A 24,611-nucleotide genomic window follows, 5' to 3' on the forward strand; every position below is an offset into this window, starting at 1 on the left:
GGTCCCTGGTTACTAAACGTAACGAGACTCTTACCTGGAGAGTGAGAAAAGTCAAAATCGAAGATGAATTCGATCTTCCACCAATCATAGGACGACTTTCTTCCGCGATTTATAGTTTCTGCCTGGCAGTTTGAAAACTGCACTCAACAGTTTTTCGACTGCCGAAAAGTTCTTTAGAATTACTGTATATTTTAGTCTTTTGAATTGAGATACCTAAATAAGGGGGCGGCGAAATTTTCCTCCTCCCCGGGCAGCTGACACCCACGTTACGCCACTGACTATCACTGTCAATATCTGCAAACTACAAAAATTCACCCAATATTAATAAATAAATAAAAACATGAACTTAACCTTGATAAACTTCAAAGCCATCCTAAATCTCCTTTTTTGTAACACTTCAATCTATTCTATCTTAATACTTGGTTTAACATTTCTATACATTTCCATAATTAAATCTATATAATTGTCATCAACCCCTTTTCTTCCTGATTCAGAGCGTTCTCGGGAATCCCATAATGACATTTACGAATAATGTTCGAAACCGAATTTAAACAGTATTTTTATAAATAAACAACAACTAACCCGTTATATATAAAGACCAACAACTGCCGAATTATCGCTAGCAAATGGCTATAGTAATATTAATAATTTAAGTTAATTTGGTACTAGAGTTAGGCGTAAGCGCCATCTCTTGCTAAATTTAATAATTAGAATTTAAATTATTTAATTAAAATGCTAATTATTAAATTTAGCAAGAGATGGCGCCTAACGCCTAACTCTAGTACCAAATTAACTTAAATTATTAATATTACTATAGCCATTTGCTAGCCCGATAATTCGGCAGTTGTTAGTATTTTTATTAAAAGAATTTCGAATGTTTACAGCTGACTCCACCTGTGCTCGAGCCAAACTTACGCCGCAAAGCGATTGCAGCGCTCGAGTGGCAGAAATATTTATTACGCCACTTCTGTAGTATTAGAGCTATTGATAGCTCAGAGACCAGTATACTGGTTCTACACATTCTCATCAGCCTTGAACTTATACGAGGCATGTTCGGAAAGTAAAGATATAAGGCGAATAGAAATCCAAGAAAAATTATTTTTTCAGTACGCATCTGTTAGAGTCTCGAGGCAGAAAGCACGTCCTTGACGAGGCGCAAACCCACGACCAAACTACCAGTGTTCAAGAAACGAAACTGCTTGGCCACTGGTGGGACAGACTCTCGATGGCCTCGCAAAATTTCGGAACTACACTATGACCAGCGTCAGAATTTTTACTAGGGAGCTCTTCCTCAAACGTATTCGTACAATTCAATTGTACTGTACATATCCCAGATGTAACCAGTGCCATCATCGAACCCTACTAATTCCCCGGAAGCACCCAAATATTAACTAAACGTTGAAAAAATGCGTTTACAATATATGGTACTAGAAAAAAAATCCTTTGTTCCGCTGTACTTGATTGTGAATCGCTAGTGCCACTGAATAAAACTCCAAGTCGGCAAACCGTATTTTCTCCAATTTGATATTCCAAACACGGAGTACTGTACAGTAAAAACTCAATTATCCGTCAATTTCTGTGTATAGTCAGAGTGCTAAATTCAGTTTTGAGCTCCGTAGAAACGAAGTGTGTCTAGGCAATCGTCTGGGGCTACCTGCGATGGTACACAAAATTACACGGAATTTTTTTTATGGGGTTTGCGCGTCAGCACGTACCGCATAAAACAAGACCAAACTGTACAATATAACGTTATTTACTGTATACCGGTTGACTTACGTAGTCATATAATATTCAGAACTTAACACTAGAGAAATTATTGAATCCTGACTTGCGTGTTAGAATTTTTCATTATTTACATCCACACAAACGCTTCATACTACAAATTTTGATTGTCATTAAGAATGTTTCATGTTGAAATCCGGGTAAATAATGAATCTCTCATTTACTTTTTCTCTGAAAATATGAGGGATTTTATATTTTTCATAAGGAAATGTTTGATGATTCATAAATTTGCAAAATGTTTTATAACTAATGATCTAATTTATTGGTTTGAAGAATGATGCAAATAATCCTAGGGAACATTTTATTGTTTAACCTTCTGATAAGTAACATAATTCTTAAATAATTAAAATGATTAAAAACAAATATTTAACAAATTAAAAATGTATAAATATAGTATATTTTGTAAATATTTCAATCTCTTAGGATTTATAATCATATTGAAAATCAATTTTGAGAGGAAATAACAAAATTATATATATACTGTATATATAAACCCCACTTTTATTGGGAAATAAAAGTTGTGAAAAGTATGAGTAATAAAGTAAAAATTGAGTATTCCTCTATAAAAAGTACTTTTAAGCTCTTTAAACATTTCTTGTAAAATAACATTAAATTACAAGATGAAATGACAAAGAACTTAAAAGAAAATAGATGTGCTAAATTTCCATGATGTACTATCTTGCAAAGATAGACAACAGGAAAATAATTTGTGTGCAAATAACTACACAAGTGCTCCTCTACTAAGTGCAATCAGTTTTCTTTTAATATTGTGTTTATTTTCACTTATAAGAATTGTAAAGAAAGTAATGAGAATAGTCAATTCATACATTTAATTTACTGAAACAAAAATTATTATTAGTACACTTATTCATAAATAAACTGAGAAATGCATTATTCTCTTTACAATTTAGATTTTATCTCCATTATCTAGCATGTTAGTTCACTTTGGGATCCGACAAACCACGAGAGCCATCATTATGAAACAGTATATAGGGGAAATCTATTGTAGTGTAGTATTTAAATTCTGAATATTGCATGTATAAAGCAAATAGATTATTGCTTTTATTCATTACTTTCAATACAATTCTTGCAGTTTTAGATGCAAAAATGCCATTTTCCCCCAATCATGCAATCAATCCCTAGTGCAAGAAAAGAACACAAAAGAAAAATGTGCAACCAAAAGGTGTATATATGTTTATTCATGCTGCACAAATGAAACAATAAAGTTGGTGTAACTTGAAAAGTGGAGAACATCACAAAGTCACAGGATATTTTTTTTTTTTCCACAATGCTGCCATACATGACAGTCAATAATTATAAACACTATATATATATTCTTAATCTAATCACTAAGAACCAAAATCTTGCACAACACATCACATGGTATCCACCCGGAGACCAGTAGGTGTTAACAGGAAGCTGTTTCTATGCAAATCACAACTGTTGTACGAATCACAAACTTAAGAATTTCTCTCATTTTTTTTTTTCTTTTTATGCAAAATTCTCAAAAACTGAGAAGTTGAAAAGAAATATATATGTAAATATATATATATATTGGTGCAATATTAAAATTATGACACGTTAATAAAAAGAATTCATTTTGTGCTGAAATGACTCAAGTGCAGCATTCAAAATATTTCAAAACTGGGAATGATTTAAATAATAATATAAAATAAATTTTTGATTAACAATATACTAACAAGCATAAATATAATCTGAATTCTTTTAGCTTTTTAAACGTCGTAATCTATAATCGTAAACACACAAAAGAAAAATTAATTACATCCATATTCTTTGCAAATTATATACAATTATTTCTTACAAAATAAAAAGGTAAGAAATTTACATTTCCTTCTGATTTTGAACAGAAAGCACAGTGTTAGCCACATTTTTATGGCTAGGCTACGGAAACACTGACATATATATACATAATATGTAACATGTAGAACGTATCAAGAAGAAAGGCCTTGTAACTCCAAAAAATCGGATAACAAACGTTTTCCATAAGTACTACTGTAATATTTACGTGATGACGTAGTCCTCCATGTCTGTTTCTTCACTCGACACGACATTCAAGATTCACAACACCTAAATAATACAATGCATCCCCGAAAGGTACACTTGGCCCTTAGTCTGATAATTGGAATCTGTAAAAATATCTGTTGTTATAAATGTAAATTTATCTAATAAACACGTTATAATTTTTATTCAAGGTTTAAAAATTAAATAGTTAAGATATAGATTCTTAGAATCTATTCAATATTATGCTAACCATTTAGTGTTTAACTATTGCCTTATTTATGAAAATTATAAGAACTTACATCTTGAGTGTTGCACACGTGTCCAAAACTTAAGGATAAACGTAACTGCTGGTAGCGACAGCTAGAAAAAGTCTCGGTGACAAGCCTGCCATGACATTGTGAGTGCTGCATGGCAGTTAAAGCTGGTCTTATTCCACATTGACAGGTCTCTCTGCCTGAGTATTGATAAGTACTTTCCATCCATTCTCCACCTATATCAAATTGCTGTATCTTTTTCACCACAGCTTACTTTTATTGCTTTGATTTGTAGGATTTTACAAGTTGTTGTGTATTACCCTGCATTAGATGTCAAGTAATATAGTTCTTGCTGTATTTGTCTGCATTCATCTATAGCGTTCTCTCTATTAATGTGTAAATGCCATTCGTCCTTAAATCTTGGACACGTGTATTTGAATAAACTGTATATATCTTACATCTATTATATTACGAGAAGAATATACAAAGCAGTTGATGAATTCTGTAACAAAACGTCTAAGAAAAGGTTCATCTATCAAACTGCTTTCATATTTTCTGAATTAAAAATTTCTTTAAAAATTATTTTCTTGCTTCTAAGTAGTTTTGGAAAATAATTTTTTAAATGTTGAAATTTAGTACCATTTCTTGGTGACAAATAATGTGTTCGACTTACCATTATAAGAAAGTAAAATAAATTTCTTATGATGAGATAACATAAGAAATTACTATCAATTTTCATTTGAAAAATCTTGCAAATTTATTTTTACATTACAAGGATCAAATGATACATTAGATGCCAATTAGAACTGACAGCAGATAATATACGTGGTACGATCCAAAGTTCGGGGAATGCAGTAATCTACGACAACAAAAGCATGTATTTGAAGTTACAGCGTATGAAATGGATTCTACCAAACCACCTCTACGTGTTCAGGTTAATTTCACCCATGTCATGTGATTAAACCGCAAGCGCTGCTGTTTTTTTCCGGAGATAGTTATCTTGTCCTGCGATGTAATCAAAGTGGAGTTTCAAGAACAACCTCTAACATTTCGACTTCACCGTGACCTTTCACCGTAGAATCATCGTACACCTTTCTCAGCAAGTTTAAAATCTCTGTAGGTGTTTTACCAAAACACTGACAAAATTTAATGTTGGAGGTTGTTCTTGAAACTCTACTTTGATTACGTCGCAGGACAAAGATAACTATCTCCGGAAAAAACAGCAGCGCTCGCGGTTTAATCATATGACATGGGTGAAATTAACCTGAACACGTAAAAATGGTTTGGTAGAATCCATTTCATACGCTGTAACTTCAAATACATGCTTTTGTTGTCGTAGATTACTGCATTCCCCGAACTTTTGGATCGTACCACATATATTATAATGAGTGTTTTCTGTCAGCACAAACAAATTTCATTAAATTATAAATTGTTCTACAATTTCTTTTTTTCACTTATAATAAAATTTTTTAAAAATCTGGTTTGTAAAGACTAGATATACAAATAAAAAATTTTCCTTAATTTAAATAATGGGTAAATTCAATGTACATTTATAAGATATTCATTATAATAATTTTAGAAATTAAAACAGGATGAGATTGGACTATATTACTAGTACTATCAATAATTAAATGCTAAGTCATTTGGCCACGAGATACAGAAGGTGTTTGGCTTTTTATATATTTATTAAGAGATAACTTAAATTAATAATTATTGGGCTTACAGACGTTTATCATCATCAATAGTAACTGAACAAAAATAAAATTTTCCTGCCTTTTCAGGCTTTTAAAGAAAATTTTTTTCATGTCCATCGTGGATTTAACCAGATCCATGACGGCACGACTGGAAATTAATAAAGGCATTCGAATGGTGAGAGACGAGGCCTGACGTATCTGGGTCAAACTATCTATGATAATTTAAAGTTCTACTTCGGGGGTGGGCATTAACAGTCGGATAAAATATTAATAAATATATCAATTTCCCAGCTTAAAATTTTTTCTGCATACTTCCTAATCATTATTTTCTACAACTTAAGTAAACAGTTTTTCATGAAATGAATTTAGTAAAAATTAAATTAAGAAATTGGCTAATAGACTTGCATCAAAACTGATTTAAAACTAGCAATGACTAATATTCACAAAGTTAGACGTCACAAACCAAAACCGTATAATAACGGTTTTCGTTTGTGACTTTGTGTTACTCACTACAGTGTTAATAGTAGATGTTTATTGACTAATATTCAACCAAATTTTTCCAATATATTACGTTCACGTCGGTTCCAGAAGTTAAATTTAGTACACCTATGTTAATTTATAATTATAAATGAATAAATAATTGTGATTTATTGGCTTTTTTTTTTCTTTTTTCTCTTGAATGAGGCTTGCATCAGTTCAAAAGTTTTAAAATGTAGCCCTTATATAAAAAAAAATTGCCCGTCCCTGTTCTAATCCGTATTTGAATCTGCGTTCTCTAGCAGGCTAATCCTCATATTACATTGTGCAATCTGTTTTTTGGTCCATTTTCAAAATATCAATCTTCAAAGATAAATCATGATTAGATTAATGTTTTGTAGGGTATTTTTTTTTCTTTGTTGAGTCTTAAAAAGAACAAGAATTTAAATGCTTAAAGTTGTGTGTTCTTTCTCAATTATAATTATTATTAAAATTGCAAAATCTTATAATTGTTTTTAAATTAAGCATTTTAAAAGATTCAAAAATCTTAAATGACTGCTTTAAAAGTTCTACTAATTACTATGATTACTATGCATTTGGCAAAATAACTTGAGGAAATTTTTCATTTTTTCATTCATATAAATTCCGACTGGTATTAAATAAATTATTAAAATTAATTAACAAAGAAATTCGGTTTAATTTTATTTACATTTGGTGTTGCAACTCGTGGAATCATGAAAAACTTGTCATAAAGCCAGATGATCTGCCAAATTAATTAATTCGTGGTTCATCCGTTGGATTTGTCGCGTGGTTGTTTTATGCATAAATCTGTTGTATTTTGCAAAATTGTAGAATATAAAGTAAATGCTACTAAGATTCAGGAAAATAACATCAAAGCATTTTCTTCAAATATAATAAAGCATAATCAGATTTATAAATTTAGTAGTAAATTCTTATTCAATAATTAACTAAAGATATAAAAATAGAATCAAATCATATCAGATGCCATTAACTCTCTTAAAATAATAAAAAACCTTTACTATTAAAAAGTTTGTGTAAATATACTTTTTATAGATTTTTTTAAACTACAAATTATGATCTTTTTATTAAGAAGTGCTAATTTAAACTGAACTGAATTAGTCTGCAAGAATCAAATCATCATCAATATTGCAGTGTCATCAAGCTAAAGATTTAGCAATGTAAAGCCTTTTTTTAGGCTTTACACTGCTTAATCTTCAACTTGATACAGAATATACATTGCAAATGTAGTTCTACAATACCAAAATCATCATAATCAAATTATTTGGACTAAAAACATATTGCTGTAGTATGTTTATTGATAAATTATCCAAATTTTAACAGGTTACTACTTATTAAAATACCAATAATATAATAGCTGATTGAAATAATCAAATAATATTCTCCACATAAAAATTGTGTTCCTCCTAGACCAACTCAAAATTTATCTTGTTTAAATGTCTAGCTAAAGAAAGAAAAATAAGGAAATCGTACTGTTACAGCAACTTTAAAAAACTTCAAATGTGGAGCCCTTTTTAATCTAATTCTTTTTTAACTATTAGAAAATATGAAAACTTTATAATTTACCATTATAATTGTATTTATCTTATCATTTTTAAACTTATTTTTTTACTGTTTTTATAATATATACAGTTCTTATGGAGGCAGTCATCACATGCTATGTGCGTGTGATGACTGCCTGTATAGAAACAATAGTAACAAAATACCCCACATATAGCATTACTTTGAAGATGTAAATAAATAAAATTACTATTTTCATGCATATAACCCATGAGTTATCTGTATATGTATTTGAAAGCAAGTGTGAGTTATGCAGTGGATAGGGAATAGGACAATTTTAAATTGCAATTATAAACTTGGTACAATGGGCAAGTTATGTGAAGGTTTTATTTTCATTCTATCAATTTTCTGTGGAGAGTATAACACCATCATAAGTTATATGCATGAAAATACAGTTTGTGAAAAACATGCAATCCATTTGTTTTTAAATCATAATAGAATTTTACATAAGCTATACGACAGATCAAATGCAGCAGAACATTTATGTCAATTAAATAATAAACTAAGTTTGTTTTTACCTGATTTCAATAATTATTGGCCACAGTGCATATCAATGCTCTCTACCTACAGGTGTTGTTCCTCTGCTCCTAGAACCGTTGGTCCCACCTCGACTTCCTACACGATGTACAGGAATTAAGGATTTTCTAGTGGTTGGGGGTGGTAGATTTGGTTTTGACTTGAGAGTGGATGATGGTGATGATGAACTTATATTTTCAGGAGAATCGAGTTGATTCACATCTGAATTAGAAGATACATTGCTAATAGGACGAGTCTGAGAAGAAGCTGGACTAGGGAGTTTCTTGTGAGATGACGGTTGTGGACTTCCACGACGAGAATGATGTCCTATTTCGTTTCTTTTACTCGAGAAAGGTCGAGGCATACGCGACTGAGCGGGACTCGGAGATTTTCCTTGTATCCTTCTCGAATCGGATGTTCTTCCTCGTAATGGCAACGGTGGACGACTAGCTGGTAATGCACTTGATACTTTAGTCAATGTCGCTCGATCGTTTGGTTCTGGTGTACTGGTCATCTGTTCCCATTTTTGGCGAAGCTTTTGAAACATCTGTCCTTCTGGTTCCGTCTTGCTATCACTTGTTTGAGATGGCATCGTAAAATTAGGTAAAGTATGCTCAATTTGCGAACTGCATCCACTATCTGTACTCGAATACATCAGTTCGGTTTCACCGTCGACCTCAATAAATTCATTTTGCAGAGAACTGATTTCTGCATCAACAGTTTTCTCTGCAGCATTCAAAATATCAGTTGGATTTGATTCTTCACTTTCTTTATTATCAAAGTCCAATTCAGAAGATACTTTTAACTCATTGAATGGATAGACAGTAATTCCTGGAAACAATGATAAGATGTTATTTTCTTCTGAAGGAACTTTTGCTGTATTAGGAAGTTTATCTTGCCTCATTCTCAAAAATTCATCCATAGATATTTCTGGAGTTTTATCTGGTAAACCATCCTGTTTCAAACACTTATCAATATTCGAATTAATGTTACTCTTTGATTCTTGAAATTTTGGTTTAAGTTTTAGGAAATTTTGATAACATCTTTTTATTGGGGATGCAGGTAATGAGCTGGTTTGGAAATTCTGTTCTTTTGTAGATAACTGACTAACTTTAGATTTAAAATCTTTTGATACAAGACTAAGTTCCAGACTAAAGGGTAATGTTGACAAAGGCTTTACCATATTTTGGAATTCTTCTTTTAAATGAACAAAAGCCTGATGGGTAAGTAAACTTAACATTGCTATTGGGTGATAATGACATTTTATGATGCTTTCACAAGAACACAGATGACCAATCCACCAATCTAAACATCCCAGACTAAAAAAAAAATTTTGAAAAATATATAAGCATATATAAATTATTTTATTTTAGTTAAACATTGTGTAAACAAATTATGAAAAATTTAGCTACACAGAAAAAAAAACTTGTTCTGCTAGGAAAGTAAGCGAAGTGTAAGTATTTCTTTCTGTATAGCTGTAATTATTCCAGGATAAATTTATAAACTCTACAAGAAAATTATAAGACTAAATAAATAAAGTTAAGGAAAAATATTCAAATTAAATTCTGAAACAAATAATATAAGACTTCTTCTAAAAAATTTAATAAACTAGCAAATTATTAATGCTGATAATTTATTAAATTTAATAGAAAAGATTTTTATTAAAAAAAATACTTGATTTTGTTTATCTTACATTGTTTTCAGAAATTTCATAAAGCAATTTCTATCTTTATACATTAACTTCATTTCTCATAAACAAACAACAACAACATATCAATAGCAAGAAGAACAAAGTAGATGAATAGACAATTATATAATTAAAATTTAAAAGGTATTATTCAAGAATATATTATGGCTTGTTTAGACATTCTATGTTAATTTTATTATTTACATAATACATATGCATTAGTTTTGCATTGATTATTTAAACATGTCTACGAAATAGCAGAATATCTAGAAGTGTTTGAATTTATTATTTATACATACTTTATGTTTGTTGCTTATACACAAGTTCTGTGTAAACAAAATTGTATCAGAATTTACATGAAATTGTATAAATCAAATTTTCAACTTATTTATGCAGCAAAAAAAGGGGTAAGTCAAGTTTTGGGCCAAATGGAATTACATAGGGCATCTTGATGTAGCCCAGGGCTGGCTAATTGCACAGACTTATCATACCTTGTAGGTTAAGCAATGAAAAACAGAGTTAGAGATCAAGTTCATAAATATATGCTTTAATAGTATTGGAAATACATTTTGGACTCAACTATGAGTCCAAAATGTACTTGCAATACTAATAATTTCCAAATCACCCACATACATTTACGTTTGAAGCACACCAAAAAGTAAATTACCAAGAGACACCATGAAAAACATGGAAATGGCATTTCTTCTAAGATCAAGCAACATGCTGATAACCACATGTGCAGTTTTCTACTGAAAGAAATACCTAGATGCTTGTCTTAATGAAAGCAAGTTATACTGTTAGTTAACAGCCTCATTTAGATAGAACTGCTTGAACAAAGTATTATGCCAACCATTTTCATAGAAAATTTGGACACAAATTCATCTATCTATCTATAAATGAATTGGTGTAGCACTTACAAAGCTCTGGAAATAGAAAAGAAGAATGTCACCATATCAGATGAAAAGCTAACTTCATTAACATACAATCACATGCAGCAGTAGTGATTATCCACATCTACTAGTTTTTTTTTGCAGGCATTCTTTTTATCAAAACTAACTTACTATAAAAAAACCACAAAACAATAATAGAATAAAAATTATTTCATATTCGGGGTGGCATATGCAAATTTTTATCAAGTGAAGTTGTGATGTTTAATGTGACTAATACATCATTATATTCTACAGCCACTTTCTAACCAAGACTATTGAAACAACGAACAAGAGGCACCTTTAAATCAAAGAATCATGTTTATTTTTTAAAAAATTCATATTTAACATTGTTTACAATATGCATTTTGGCTAGATACTAAATCAGGACCTCTTCAATTATTAGGTAACTAATAATAACCATTAATAATATGTTTACCTAATAGCTGAAGAAGACCTGACTGGGTACTAATCCAGCTGAAATGCATATTGTGAATAATGTTAAATATGAAATTTTTAAAAAATAAATGTGATCCTTTGATGAAGGTATCCCCCTGTTCATTGTTTTGATAGTCTCAGTTAGAAAGTGGCTGTGGAATATAATGATGAATTAGTCATATTGAACATCACAACTTCACTTGGTACAAATTAACTTAGTTATGCTTCTACGATATCCTCATCCTATCCATCTAATTGTACAAAATTTTTGGCAAAAAATTCCCTGCTTATCATGCACCATCAAAGAGCTTCTGGGGAAATTGGTGCCTTATGTAAGCCAATAGTGCACCCTTTTTCTTTATTGTCATACGATTGCATACATAAGGTGATTGATTTTCCACTCTTATGCCTTCAAAAATTATGTCATTGAGATCTCTCATGATTGCCATAAGAAATAGGCATGACATCATAAATGTTTTTCAACTACACATGACATGATGACATGGAAGTCTGCATGCTTGTTTTTATTAGATATCATTGAAGGTCATAGCAATCTAGGCTAAGCCCAAAAATATAGAAAAATCATTTCCTAGTCCTTCTGAGAAACACCTCAGCCATTTCATCATTCTTTCAAGCTGAACTCATTTCACATTAACCCATGCTACTGGAAAAGTTTGAAGGGCTCTGTAAGGGAGCCCAGTCAAGAATATGGTTCTGTAAGCAAATCATCATCATGTAAACTAAACTACATATGACACTAATATTTTGCACATGCAGAAAAGATACATTACAAGATTTTTTCAGAATTATCAAATTTGAGAAACAGCAATTACATACAGCATAATTGCATACGAAAATCAGCAAAAAATTGCCTCTTCATGCACATGGTCATGTTAAAGATTGCATGTTAATATGCCATAATAAAATGTCTAATGCTCTTCTATATTGGAAATTACAGCATGTTGATATTTTCTTTTTTCAGGTTACTATGGATACTAAAATGAAGGTTCACAGTTATATGGCTAACAAATTCTACTGAAAAATTGACACAGTTAAGTTTATTATCCATTCTAATTCCACAGTTGATGATTAGTGATGGATTATATGCCAAAGCCTTCTTTGCCTGTCAACAAATCATAGACTTCATACATATCACGAGGACATAGCTATGAAAGGAACCAATGAGGTTTGTTCTTCCCTGCATGATTTTATTGTCAGAGAGAGCCCATCTGAAATGGGGGAGCTGTACATGTTCTCATATTTGTGGGACAGAACCAGAACAACAGACAATTTATAGACTATATACCAAAACGGTTCATTATTGTAATCTTCATTGAGTGGACAAAATTACTTTCCAAATAGTTATAGTAGGTATTGCTACCATATTTCTTACAGTTCACATCTACTTACAAATGTGTCATAAGAGACCAGCAACATTTAAGCAATAAAAATCAAATATAATAATTGATTTATTTTAGTCTTTCTGTGAGAACCTGGGCTAGTGTAAATTTGACGATTTCAATCTTACCTTTTGGCCAAAAATAAGGGGGAGAAGTATTCCATTTCACAAATGCAGTCAAAAACTTCATAAAATTTTCCCACTGATGATTCCTCTATGAAAAATCATCAGTGATCCAAAGTGATCAGTGACACAGCTTCCAAAAAATTACTCATTGAGGGAAATGGGGGGGGGAATCACAAATTGGAGCAACCATCATCTTTGCCAAAAATGGACATTAGAGTGGCAGGGGGAGGACCCTGAATAAAAGGCAAGAGGATAGATGATCATCTTGAGTTCACCTGTCTAAATTGTGTGTGTCCACTAATTCTATGCCCTTGTAAAATAATTTATAAACTTAAACAAATAAACTTTTGTTACTTAATGTTTAAATGCATAGTGGAGTGCATTATTTCTGGTGCATTGTCTCTTAACTCCCTCCTCCATCCCAAACACGATCACTCTCATGCAAGACCACTAATGTGAGACTTAAATAAGGACCTAACAGTCACATTTCTTTTAAATCTGGATTCTACTGTATTGCATTGCCTATTACATTCTGTTCTATTGGTAAGCCATACTTTACATTTGAATCTTATTTGAGCCTACATATTTGCACCTGCTATTCTTTGTACAAAAGTAGTTATATAAGCTGATAATATGTAGAGAGATCAAAAACATTTCCAGTAAAAAGTATTTGGCTCCCTACCTAAACAATTTGGTATATAGTCTATACAAAACTGCTAATGTTATTTGAATTGGTTGGTGACAATTTATATAGTTGCAAATGGCAGTTTTAAAAAGTTCACACTAAATAACAATGACCCATTTGGGGTAATTCAAAATCTCCAAGATAAAGGATCAGTGCTAAAAGTTTTGGCATTATCAAGAAAGCCATTAAGATTCATGATCAAATTTGCACACCAATTCTTTATGTTGAAATTCAGATAAACTGCAGCAGCAGCAAAAAAAGAAAAGCAAATTTCATATAAAATGTAAAGAGGAACAGAGAGTATTAACAAACAAACAGAATAGAACAAATAATTTAAATACTTGTTGCCTTTAATGATAATGCTAATTTCATTTTTCCCTTCTTAATACATTCATATATTGAGAAGGTTAAATTATCAGTTACACCAGAAGAATTTTAATCTAGAAGAGTTTAAAAAAAAAAACACTTATTAAATAAGAAAGATTGAGAGATATTAACAAGTGCACAGAAATAATTATGTAGAATTGTAAATAAAATGTTACTGAAATATTTGAATAGACATATTGTTATATTGTATATACCAGGTGTGACCAAACTTTTATCCCTTAGGGGCTACTTTTTCGGTAAAATATAGTCTGCGGGCGACTATGAATATGGACAAACAATTTTAGGATTTTTCAAATTTTTCATAGATGTTTTAATAAATAATTAACAAGAATTTCAACTAAAAAAATATTATGGCAAATAAAGAAAACAAATAATTTTATTTTTTTATTTTTTTGAGATGAAATACTTATTAACTTAAAAAAAATACACTTTGAATAAGCAAATGAATAAAAATATTTAATTGGACAAAATCTGACATTGCATAAGTGCAGCAAGTTTTTCAAAATTTGGCAATTGCCATTTATATGTGCATGCGTTGTGACTACAATTAATTTAAAAGTTAACATTCATTTGCATTGTTTACCGGAATAAATACAAACACTATGGGTACGTTGCACAGACAGTCTATTATTGTAAGAATAAATTATCGAATTAAGATTTTTAAACATTTAAGTGAAAGCAACAGTGGCGTGCCGTCATTGGAAGCGATGGAAGCGCCGCTTCTACCTTCCAATGACCTTCCCTTGTATTTTATAAAATATAAATTTTCATATTTTAACGTACTTTGCATTAATTAAAATTAATATTTTATTATAACTGCATTATGTATCTTTTACAAATTTCTATACTACATGTGAAAAAAAACGATAAGATTGCTATTGTATATTCGAATAATTCGGTGGCGGAAGGAATGTCGAAACCGGGTCAGTCTCCAATCAGCCAGATTATATAGGCATTGTCACATGCGGTTTACAGAGCACCAACCTCACCCGGTTTAGCTGGTAGAAGCAACACACGCGTAAAGCGTCCAACTTTATAACCCGTAGCGGTTGTGGGCTGTTAGCCGCCTGCTAGATATTAGGCCACCCTCGCTCGATTATGCGAATCACGAGCAGACTAGATCAACGGCGGGCAACCCCTGGCCCGCGGGCCAGCTACGGCTCACGAAAAGTTTCTATCCGGCCCGCGAGATCTTTAATAGATTATTAAATTGGAAAAATAACTAATTAATAGTTATTTTTCCAATTCTTTGTAATTTTCGAAAACGATAAGAGAAATAAATGTAGTAATTAACTTTTTATTTATTTATTTCATATTTGCAGACTAAAAAATTACGAGTCACAAGAAGGCGTCAATTAACTACTACGGCCCGCGGAAAAACGTAAAATTTATTCTGGCCAGTGTTATAAAAAAGGTTGACCACCCTAGACTAGATTTATAACTTAACCCAACCGATTGGAGTTTACTGGCGTGTTTTTATGATATTTCTGTATAGTTGACAGGAGTTAAAAAAAAGCCATTAAAATATTTGATATATTTATTCTGTATTTAGTCTGCTCTCCCATCTTATATTACTTACGGATTTCAATGTTAAACCGGTGATATTACGATTATAGTATGTCCCATCTGTAAGGGAATGCAGAAAAAACGTGTACAATTCTTGTATAATGTTAAAAAAGTAACTGTTACTTTGGCATCATCATTTACAACCAAATTTAATGAATGAAACGCACAAGGTACAAAAAAGCTCTAGAATTTATTTTCTTTAATTTACGATCTAAGTATCCGTTGTCATAAAAATTTGTCTTTCCTATGTTTTCCCAAGACTACAGATATTCAAGTACAAAGTAACTGGTTTCGACTTATTTCTACTAAGAAGTAGTTAAATAATAAAGAAATTAGGGAATGGAGACATAAATAAAACCCTGCCAAAAGAGCCAGAATTTTACTTAAACAAAAGCGTAATCAAACCAATTACTAGCTCAGTACAGTGTGGAACTGATTTCCTGGTACTAAAACGAATTACAGTAGTTAGAAAACAAATGACTATTAAGTTTAACATATTTACATATGGTGAGAAACATTTAAAATTTACAACAGCCCTGTGGCGTCCTTTGAGATATACTAGTGACACGACAAAAGAGGCATTTGACATTGACCGGTATCGGCACCCTCGGGATTTGTCATGCATGTACACCTACCAAAATCGTCTCTGTTTCCATTCATGAGCCACTCGCAGGGAGCAATTTTAACTAAGTGGATTTGTTTATTTTTTAAAAAGTAAAGAATATTTTATGTTATTTTTATATACGTTTCTTCGCAAAAGTATATTCATACAATTGAATATTTTGTACCAGGTATGTATAATTGTATATCCATCACAAATTTTATTTTACTAAGTAAGTTTTAATAATTTTATTTTTAATTTTAGCCCTTATATTGTGGCTAGTGATTCAAAAATTTATTTTAAAAAAGTTTTGGCTCAAGACCGTATAATGAAAAAGAGAACATTATTAAAAGAGAAAGACCAATGTCTAAATTAAATATAAATATGTCAACAAAAAAATTTCGACATTTTGACGATAAAATTTATGACGAATGACAATCCTTTCGTAAAATTGAAGCAATTTGGAAATCAAAATAGAATAGAATTTAACATTGGTAGACAATATAAAATAAATATTGAAAATTATAACAAGATAATTATGATTAATAGATATATCTAAATTAATAGATGTTATGTTTTTTCTCAAAGCAAGAATTGGCATTTAAAGGGCATAGGGAATTTATTGAATCTAATAAGAAAGTTTGATATAATTACCTCTGTTATTTATTAAGTACGTCAGATAATCTATTAAAAATACATTTAAAGAAGTATACGGTTTTTACTGGCTTATCGAACAAACTAATACGAATGGACCCTGACGCGCAATTAACTGATTGCCCCTGTAAGTCGGCTGCTTACAGAAACACAGCTTCCCTATCATCAAATGTCACGGCACGCCACTGGAAAGCAAGTTGTTCAACTTTAGCTTCGCGGGTATTTTCAAAACCTTTGCAGTCAACCGGGGTCTACGTGTTGGCCACCCCTGGTATATACAGTATTTTATTTGTCACTATCAAATATATTTATAAAGTTTAATGTTTTATGTATACAGGATTAATATTTTGACTATGCTGTAGGCTGTTTATTGTTGTAAACATTTCTTTTTCATTAATAGTTGTTTCTTTATACATAGACATACTTATAAAAAAACATTATGATACTATTTTAGTATTAGCTGTTCATTTAATGATATAAAATATCAGAATTTGCAATCATAATAAACTGATTTAAGTTAAAACATTGAATTGTTTTATTTATAGTTTGTTGTAATAACCAAGAGGAAGTATTACAAATATCAACCGTTAGGAATGGATGAATAATCAAAACTATTTAATTTTTTAAAGTAAATTTTATATGGAATAATTTTATACAAGGAAAATTTTAAATAATGTAAATTGTTAATTGTAACATTTGCTAGATTACTAATAAATAAAGTGATCCAAAAGAATTCCAATTTTATTGTGTTTGATAAAATAATATATATAGAAAATTAAGGCATTGACAACAATTTGGTAATGTTCTCTTGACCTCAATCACAACTAACAAATCATCTAAAATTTATCTTGATAATATTGTTGCAATCAAAGATGTTCAATATTATTCTATAATAAAAGTATTATTCTTGTGTTTGTTAAAACAAAAAAGTGTCAAGTATATTGCCAAATATCATGGTTTATTTATAGGATGGGTGTAAAATAACTAGGTATTGAAAAATCACTATAATTTCTATATTTCTAACGCAAAGATGATGAAAATTATTTGACATGTACAGTACCTGATTAAATGGAAATACAATAGGTGCATAGCTTATAATTCAATGCAGGCACTGATGCCATCCACCAATGACATGTTTTCCTCAGACTGATGTGGAGCCACTTCTCTGTGCATCCACAACTGAACCTGTGGTCATGGTCATTTATCTTTGAATGACAATTCGCGATTGTTTCTGGATGGAATGTAGCATGACTCCTTCACCATATGCCATTATCTTTGCATAACAACCACCAATTTCCACACTTCACAGTGTGCAACAATTTGAACTTGCTCCTGAAGAGAGAAGCAATTGGCCATCTTTTTTTCCACTTCACATGCAGCCTCTCTCAGTCATTGCCGAGACAACAAACACAGGAATTATTTTATAATTCCATTGATTGATATACACACATACACAAATTTTACTACAATAGCATTATTATTATTATAAAAATTATGATTTCACAATGCCTAGTTACTCCACCTATCCTGTATGTCTGCACACATATAAGCACAATATGACTTCAATCAATTCAAAATTAATGCACTTTAATCACAATACTAGCAGAAAAATTGTTCAAATAAAGAAATACATAACTTATCCTTTGTGTATTTGAATACAATAACCTCTCATTATATTTCTCATTTGGATATATTGCAGTTTATTTTTTTGGTCTCTCAAATATAAAACCACCTTAGCAAGTAATCTGTAAAAAATCAGTTGCAATTGAATTTCTACTGGTAAAGAACTATTACCTTTTTTTAATCATTGACCTTGAAGCTACCACTATGAAATACAACCCACAAAAAAGCAAGTTGGCATGGAGATGAAAAACAGTCAAGGTAAATGGATAGATACATTGGTTATATCATGCCAACTGATGTACTGCTCATTTGGTTTGTCTCCAAACATGTGATATAATGAGGGATTACTGTAATTGCATGAACATCTTAACTTTTTTTATATGAATAACTAATCTGTATAATTAAGAAAAATTGTTGCTTTTATTAATACCATAATACTTACTTTAGGACTCCCAATAAAAATGCATTAAATTTTTGAATGTTTGAAGACAGTATTTCTTCTGCGTTGATGTGATTAATTAGTTCTTGGAGTTCACGTTTGCAATTTCCTGAAAATTTATATGTATAAACATTTAAAATTATTTATCTTATCATAATATTTATGTTATAGTTTTTGAAAAACAGATAAATTATATGAAATATTTTAAATTTAATTAATGCATTCTAATATCGAAAATCTATAAACTTACAATCGACAATTAATTAGAAACCACATATTCCTTGACATTTTATCAAATAATCTTATACTTTAAAATTCAAATTTGTTTCAATTTGTTCTCTTCAAATAAAATATAACAACAATAAGTTTAATTTAATTAATGTTTCTGTTGTTAGATTTCTGGAATTCTTTCAATACAAAAAGTGTTTGAAAGCACTGTTTGTTAGCAATTTATTTACAAGATAATCAATACCTACTAAATGAAATAATTTACCTACAAATGATAAAATGAAGTTTGCATGTTGTAATGAAACATGAAAAGATAAACATTGTAATACAAAAAACAAGCATTTTTTAAATTATTACACTTTAGGAAAGTATTTAAGTAGAAATAAAATAAACAGGAAGTGATAGAGAATGTTTAATGTTTCTCCTATTTAGAAAAGAATAACTATTCTTTCTTCAGGTAAGAGTAAAAACAAGTGTAAACAGATTTTGGTCCAGCAACTATTAATATTTCTACAAGAATTTTAATCCTTACAGTTTTATTGTAGAATGGAATGCAATAGAAAATATTAAGTGTAGAAAACATCTAATATTCCAACATTATTCAATTCTGATTCAGAATATTTTGTTTCTGTTTAAATTTGAGAGAAGCATTTATTTAGGGAGTTGAAATTTCTTGTTTTTACCTTCAAGTTTGAATTCTGATCTGTATGCACATATATAAAGCTTACCAATGAATATTTATTGAAGACAAATGTAAACTATATATTCTGGATTATATAGTTATATTAGCTAGAATATAGTATATAGCAAATAAAGTTGGAAAAAAAATAATATTCAAAATGAAACATGTTATATTTTTGTATATTACTCTTATTTAAATCATTTCTAGAGAAAAGAAAAACTCAGTGAAAAATGTATTCTACTGTAAAAAGTGGCTAAATTAGTTCTATTAAGAAATAAATGAATATATAATTATTTTTGACACTGACAACTTTGTAAAAAATTAAACTTATTTTTACATTTAGAAAAAGACCCTTACAAAACAAAATTTAAAGAGCATATAAAAATAAAAAAAACACCCAAAAAAGAACTTAGTTAATATTTCAGAAGGTATGTTAATCGATCCTCAATGGTATAAATTAATAGAAGGCACTCCACAAATTGAATATTGTAATAAAAAACACAGTCTAAGATTGTTGTACAAGATTGTTTATATTAAACACTAATACAGTACTGCATTTGAACTGTAGAATAAACTGATAGCCACCCACTTTAAATGTAAAAAATGAAATGTAATACATAATTACTGGATAAATGTAAGTTTTTTGGAATTTCTTAAATGAATGTGTTAAAATGTATAAAGTTATTATGAAATGTTTTCAACCACAGTTGGTGAAAGGGGGAAGAGGCCTTACTCGGAGGTATAGCCCTACAAGAAGAAAGGAGGGAAGGAGGAGCCAGGAGGTGGGAAAAGAAGAAATGGGGAGGGGGATTAGGAAAGGAAATAGAGGAGGGAAGAGGAAGATGAGGGTGCCTGCTGGAAACCGTCTGTTAAGATGTAGAAAGACAAAATTACAGATTAAAATTACAGTATCTAAGAATTAATAGCTGAATAACTGGAATAACTGGAATAGCTGGAATAACTGAACAACAAGAAAGGCGCCTTGGTTTGGCTTACAATACAATTGAAAACATAGGATGGGTGCCGGTGAGAATAATGAGGAAGGAGAAGCACCCTTTTGGAGATACTGAATAAGTCCTCGAAGTGTGGTCCTTTGATGGTTGCCAACCTTGTGTCCTGATGCTATGGAGTCTGGCTGTGGTTATCCGGTGAGATAGCTGGCATGTTGAATTGAGTAGCAGTTGGGAGATGATAGTCTGATAAATTTAGGTTGTTAACGAATTTGACGAATTTGGTGTATATGTCCTTGTCCTCGAGGAATACGCTAAGGTGGCAAGGCCAGTTGTGCCCTTTATGGGTTGTCAGGTCTCTGAGTTGTTGGCGATGCTGAATGAACTTGGTGCAAGTAAATATTAGATGGAAAGGGTCGTCCCTCTCCTTGACAAGACAGTCACAAAGTCCATTTCCCTTCTTAAGGAAACGATGAAGGTAGCACTTAAAATTGCCATGGATGGTGAGAATCTGCGTAATAGAATGAGTCGTACTCAGGAAAGTGAGGCGGGATCTACTGTTGACGTCCGGGAGGAAGTTGTGGATATTCCGTCCAGTGTGGCTACTGTCCCAGTCATTTTGCCACCTTGACATAGTGATGACGGCGAATTCCTTCCTGAGGAAGGAGATGGGAACGGAGGTGTAGGAGTACTTGGAGGCTACTTTATGAGCCTTCTTTGCCAAATTGTCCACAGTTTCGTCGCTGGAGTGACCCCTGACCCAGTAAAAGGTAATGAGAGTCACACCAGCAAGGGCACATAATGTGTCCAGACAATTACTTATGATAGGAAGTTTACAGTTTCCTTTTTTTATCTGATGCAGTACAGTTTTGCTGTCACTTATTATGTTGATCCTTTTCCCAGTGAACTGCCAGATATTGTCGTGGATATATTGGAGAGTCTTCCAAATTGCTAAAGACTCTGCTTGATTCACAGAGCAATTCTCGTACAGTTTGTAAGCAGCATTCCAAAAAAGTTTCCCTTGGGGATCCACCAGGTGAGCAGCTGCACCGACAGCACCTGGGACCTTGGAGCCATCCGTGTAGAAACTAAGTCCCTTCAAGGACAGTGGTGGATATTGGACAAAGTCGTAGGTAATGCTGTTCACCGGGTGGACGGAAGTTTAATCCTTCCTGATGTCAAGGCCCCAGTTTGCGATTTCGTCGATCAGGGGGTGTATTGTGTCCGGAAGGTTGTGGTGTTTGATCATCTTGTGGATGGTATCAGGGCTAAAGTTGGATGAGAGCTTGCCCATTAAGAGATTCATTACATATTTTTGGATGATCACAAGGTTGACTGGGGCTAAACCTGCGATCACTAGGAGAGCATCAGTGGGAGCGGTGTTGTAGGACTTAGTGATTGCGATTGCCGCTTTCCGCTGAGCCGAGAGCAGTTTCTTTCGGTTGTGGACTTTATTTACGGCGTACCCCCATACCTCACAGCAATAGGTGAGGATGGGTTCAATAGCACATTTGTAGATGAGTTTGCTGTTAACGCTGTTGAGGCTCCAACCGTTTCTGGCTATGGACCTTAGGCTATGGCTGGCTCTGATGGCCTTAATTATAGGCATAGTAAACGTGATCCTTCCATGAAAGCTTAGGGTCAAGGATGACCCCTAGATATTTTAAATTGTTAACAATTTGAATTTTCTCACTGTTTATCTTGATAGTGGGCTTCTTTTTTAGAGGGTTTCCTTTAGGGAAAACCAATGCTCTGCTATGGTTTTCTTTAGGGAAAACCATAGCAGAGCATTTGTTTTAAACCACAATAATTTTTTATTTTTATAATATAGTGGATTGTTATATATACCCATGGGAAGATAAAAATATAGAAATAGAATTTTTAATATGTGCCCTTATATAATATGTAAGTGTTTGTATTGTAGAAATTTTTTTTACGTGATATTTAAATAGTAATGTGTCCTTAATTACAATTTGTATATAAATGTTTTTGAACAGCACTGAAGATGGGTTGGAAACTTAAACCAACCCAAAATGTATTTGTAGTTCAATTTTTTAAATAAAGCTGTAGTTTTCTGACCAGAAAACTGTGAGATCATCTACCAAAAAAATTTTTGGATTAAAAGGACACTATACATAGAAATTAAATATTTACCTGTTTTTGTAGATGCTTCTACTACTCTCCAAGTAGAATTAGTTAATGGAGCCAGAAGTCCAGGAATTGAAGGTAATTGACCATCAGCTAATAAAGCATGCATAGCTGGACAAAAATTGGTGATAATTTTGGGTCCAAGTGTTGGAGACAGTGCACTGCTACCTAATTCACTCTGCAATTCAAACTTCTTGTATTAATAATACATTTTTTTTAGAGTATTTTATTATTACTATTAAGTTATTATTATTTACATACAATTTTAATAATAAGTAGTGAAAATTTTTTGAAATGATATTACCCTGCTATGTATACTATATAAAAGTCTGAAAATTTTTTGCTTTTCAATTAAAAATGTCTCGGTGTCTTGAAAAGCATTTAATCAATAAGTAATGAACTCTCAAAGACTTCTATATAGTACATAGCAAGGTAATGTTTGTTTAAAATTTATACAGTCTATAATTAAAAAAAAATTATATTTTATTTATTACATATTTAAAAAATTAGTAATTAATCAAAATTAGATTATATAACTAAAAAATTTAAATAAATCCATACTAAAAATTATCTCTAATACATTAAATTAAATAAGCAATTTTTTTCTGTGACGACATCACACTGATGGACTTCAATTTTTAATTTATTTAATTTAAAATATATGCTTCCACCTGAAATTAGTACAGTAGTCTCTTGCTGCTGTACATACTTTTTCATTAGCAATGGAGTCGTGCTGGTCATCTAACTCCTTTCAGGGGAAAATATTTGAATTGAAATAATGTGACTTCTGGTTTGCATCAGAAGTTCATCAGGACCTTCTGTCCCTAAACTTTCCATATCTGGTCTTGAATTTCATTTATCAAACACCATTCTCGAGATTAAGGAAAGACAGATGGACAAATGGACAACAGTGGAAATTTATATGTCTACAACTTTTTCAAATTGCAGCTGAATCAACACATCTAGTACTAATCACTTGTGAGACCAATGCAAAACTTGCAAAAGATGAAGTTTATAAAAAAAAAGTTCATTTGATAACAATGTCATTTGTTACAATCACTTATAAAAAATCTCTTAGTTATAAATGACCAATGTTAAAAAATTAAATTAGTTTATTTTATTTATAAATTTATGACTATATAACACCAATGTACAAATATATATTAATTTTATACAGCCATCAAATTTTAATATGCTTAATAAAATAATGTACCTGTTTTTTTGGATCATCTGAAGAAAAATGTGCTACTAAAAGATCAACAGCTTTCTGTAAATTTTCAACTAAGCCTGAAAATAAAGAAAAATATACAAATTAACACACTTTAACCTTACATTTTAAGTATCATTTCACAATAAAAATGAAATAATTATGTATGTATTGTATGTACAGTACATACATAAATTTATGCACGCACACACACACACACACACACACACGTACATACAATTTTTGTGTTTTGTTCTCTTCCATTTATTTAAAATCAATCAATAATATTTATTAGATGATGGTGCTTGCTTTATACACATTCAGATCTAATAAATTTATCTTTGTAAATAGGTTCCCATCATTTTCAGATAATAAAATTGCTAATTACTGTTTAAGATTCATAACTATTAGTCATCATCTTTTAAATATTACAATAACCTGAGATAATAAACAAATTCAATACTGTGAATTACACCGAAATCATATTTTTGGAAATAATCTGAAAATACAGATTCATCTAA

General features: G+C 31.1%; 1 protein-coding gene across 4 annotated transcripts in view; it reads right to left on the bottom strand.

Annotated features, from left to right (window-relative positions):
* Positions 1-2,953: 2,953 nt before the first annotated feature.
* Positions 2,954-24,611, bottom strand: part of LOC136986781 (uncharacterized) — a 110,989-nt gene continuing 89,331 nt past the window's right edge. For all 4 annotated transcript variants that reach the window (XM_067284416.1, XM_067284404.1, XM_067284395.1 and 1 more), the window contains 5 exons: positions 24,097-24,170; positions 22,890-23,061; positions 18,879-18,984; positions 8,347-9,663; positions 2,954-3,929 (listed from right to left, as the gene is read on the bottom strand). In XM_067284416.1, coding sequence (XP_067140517.1) covers positions 8,379-9,663; positions 18,879-18,984; positions 22,890-23,061; positions 24,097-24,170 — 1,637 coding nt within the window. In that variant the 3' untranslated portion in view covers positions 2,954-3,929; positions 8,347-8,378. The remainder of the gene's footprint in view (positions 3,930-8,346; positions 9,664-18,878; positions 18,985-22,889; positions 23,062-24,096; positions 24,171-24,611) is intronic.

Source organism: Centruroides vittatus, unplaced genomic scaffold (assembly GCF_030686945.1).
Source record: "Centruroides vittatus isolate TY-2023 unplaced genomic scaffold, ASM3068694v2 contig_1215, whole genome shotgun sequence".
NCBI classification, from domain to species: domain Eukaryota; kingdom Metazoa; phylum Arthropoda; class Arachnida; order Scorpiones; family Buthidae; genus Centruroides; species Centruroides vittatus.